Consider the following 1,335-nt stretch of genomic DNA (forward strand, 5'->3'; position numbering starts at 1 on the left):
CACACACACACACAGACACACACACACACACATGGACATGAGTGCACACATACACACACACACACACAGACAGACACACACACACACACAGACACAGACACACACACACACACATGGACATGAGTGCACACACACAGACACACACACACACACAGACACACATAGACTTGGAGACGTGAAGCCACTGACTCAGGGACACTCAGAGTTACTGGGGCTGTGAACCCTCGATGTCAGGTCCATGAAGCAGCCCGTCTTCCCTGTCTCCTTGTCGTGTGGCCAATGGGACTCAGCAGGCTGTGTCACAGCCACAAAGGCACAGAGGGACCTACACTTGGACCTTTCCCCTCCTGGTGCACGGTCTGCCTGATGCTAGGGACCCAGTGATGCCATGAGTGCCCTCCGGATGGAGTTTAGCACGGCTGCAGAGACATACCCCAGGTCAGGAAGGAAGTTTGATGGGTGTAGGAATGGTGATTGGGGATGGGGCAGGGGTGGGTCAGGCTGCAGTGGCCTTTAGGGCTGTCCCTCTGGTTAAGCCCTCTCTCTCATTTGACAGGTCTGTCACTAAGTGAGAGGTGTCAGAAGGGAGGCATGGCTTCAGGGAAGAGCTCTATATATCCTCAAGGGCCCGAGCCCTGTTTGGCCTACTGTTCACTTTCTCAGCAGCCTGACCAAGGGCCCCAGGTGGCCTGTCACAGAACTCACCTTCAGGCCTCAGTTGCATCCCCTTCCCAGTAAGAATGTAGGCTCCTGACTCGATTGTGTTTTCTATTACAGATGGAGGTTGGCGTGCCAAAGCAGAAGAATCTCTTTTATCGTATTTTCTGGATATTGTTTTGGTTTTTGTTTCAGTTCATTTTTGGGAAGACTTCATCTGTGTAGCCCAGAGTGGTTTGGATATTGCCATCCTCCTGCCTTAGTGCTGGCATGACTTCAGTGTAAGCCTGCTGGGCCCTGCCTTCCCTCCATCCTCAAGTGGACAAGAAGTGGGCATGCATTTGTTGTCCTGTGAGCCCAGCAGGACCTGTCCAGGAGGCTCCAGAGTCAGGGGCATGTCCTGCTCTGCTGCAGGCCCTTGACCCAGAGAGGGCAGGAAGGTGCCCAAGGCTCCAGTGAGGGGGTTCCAGCCTGTGACTCCAGGCTTCTGACCACTGCCCGCACACCCCTACACAGATAGCCTTCCTCACAGCCTGCTTCATCTGCTTTGTCCCCCAACAGTGTTCTCTGGGAGAGGAGAGACTCAGAAGGGAGTGTGATGGTTTGTATATGCTTAGCCTAGGGAGTGGCACTGTTAGGAGGTGTGGCCAGGTTGGAGTAGGCGTGGCCTTGTGGGCA

General features: G+C 54.3%; 1 protein-coding gene across 1 annotated transcript in view; it reads left to right on the forward strand.

Moving 5' to 3' along the window:
• The window catches only part of LOC116068329 (inactive 2'-5'-oligoadenylate synthase 1B-like), a 13,306-nt gene extending 11,971 nt beyond the window's left edge, over positions 1-1,335 (forward strand). The window contains exon 6 of the mRNA XM_031337696.1: positions 778-1,335. Within this exon, the coding sequence (XP_031193556.1) occupies positions 778-882 (105 nt within the window). The 3' untranslated portion in view covers positions 883-1,335. The remainder of the gene's footprint in view (positions 1-777) is intronic.

This window comes from Mastomys coucha, unplaced genomic scaffold (genome assembly GCF_008632895.1).
Source record: "Mastomys coucha isolate ucsf_1 unplaced genomic scaffold, UCSF_Mcou_1 pScaffold22, whole genome shotgun sequence".
NCBI classification, from domain to species: Eukaryota; Metazoa; Chordata; class Mammalia; order Rodentia; family Muridae; genus Mastomys; species Mastomys coucha.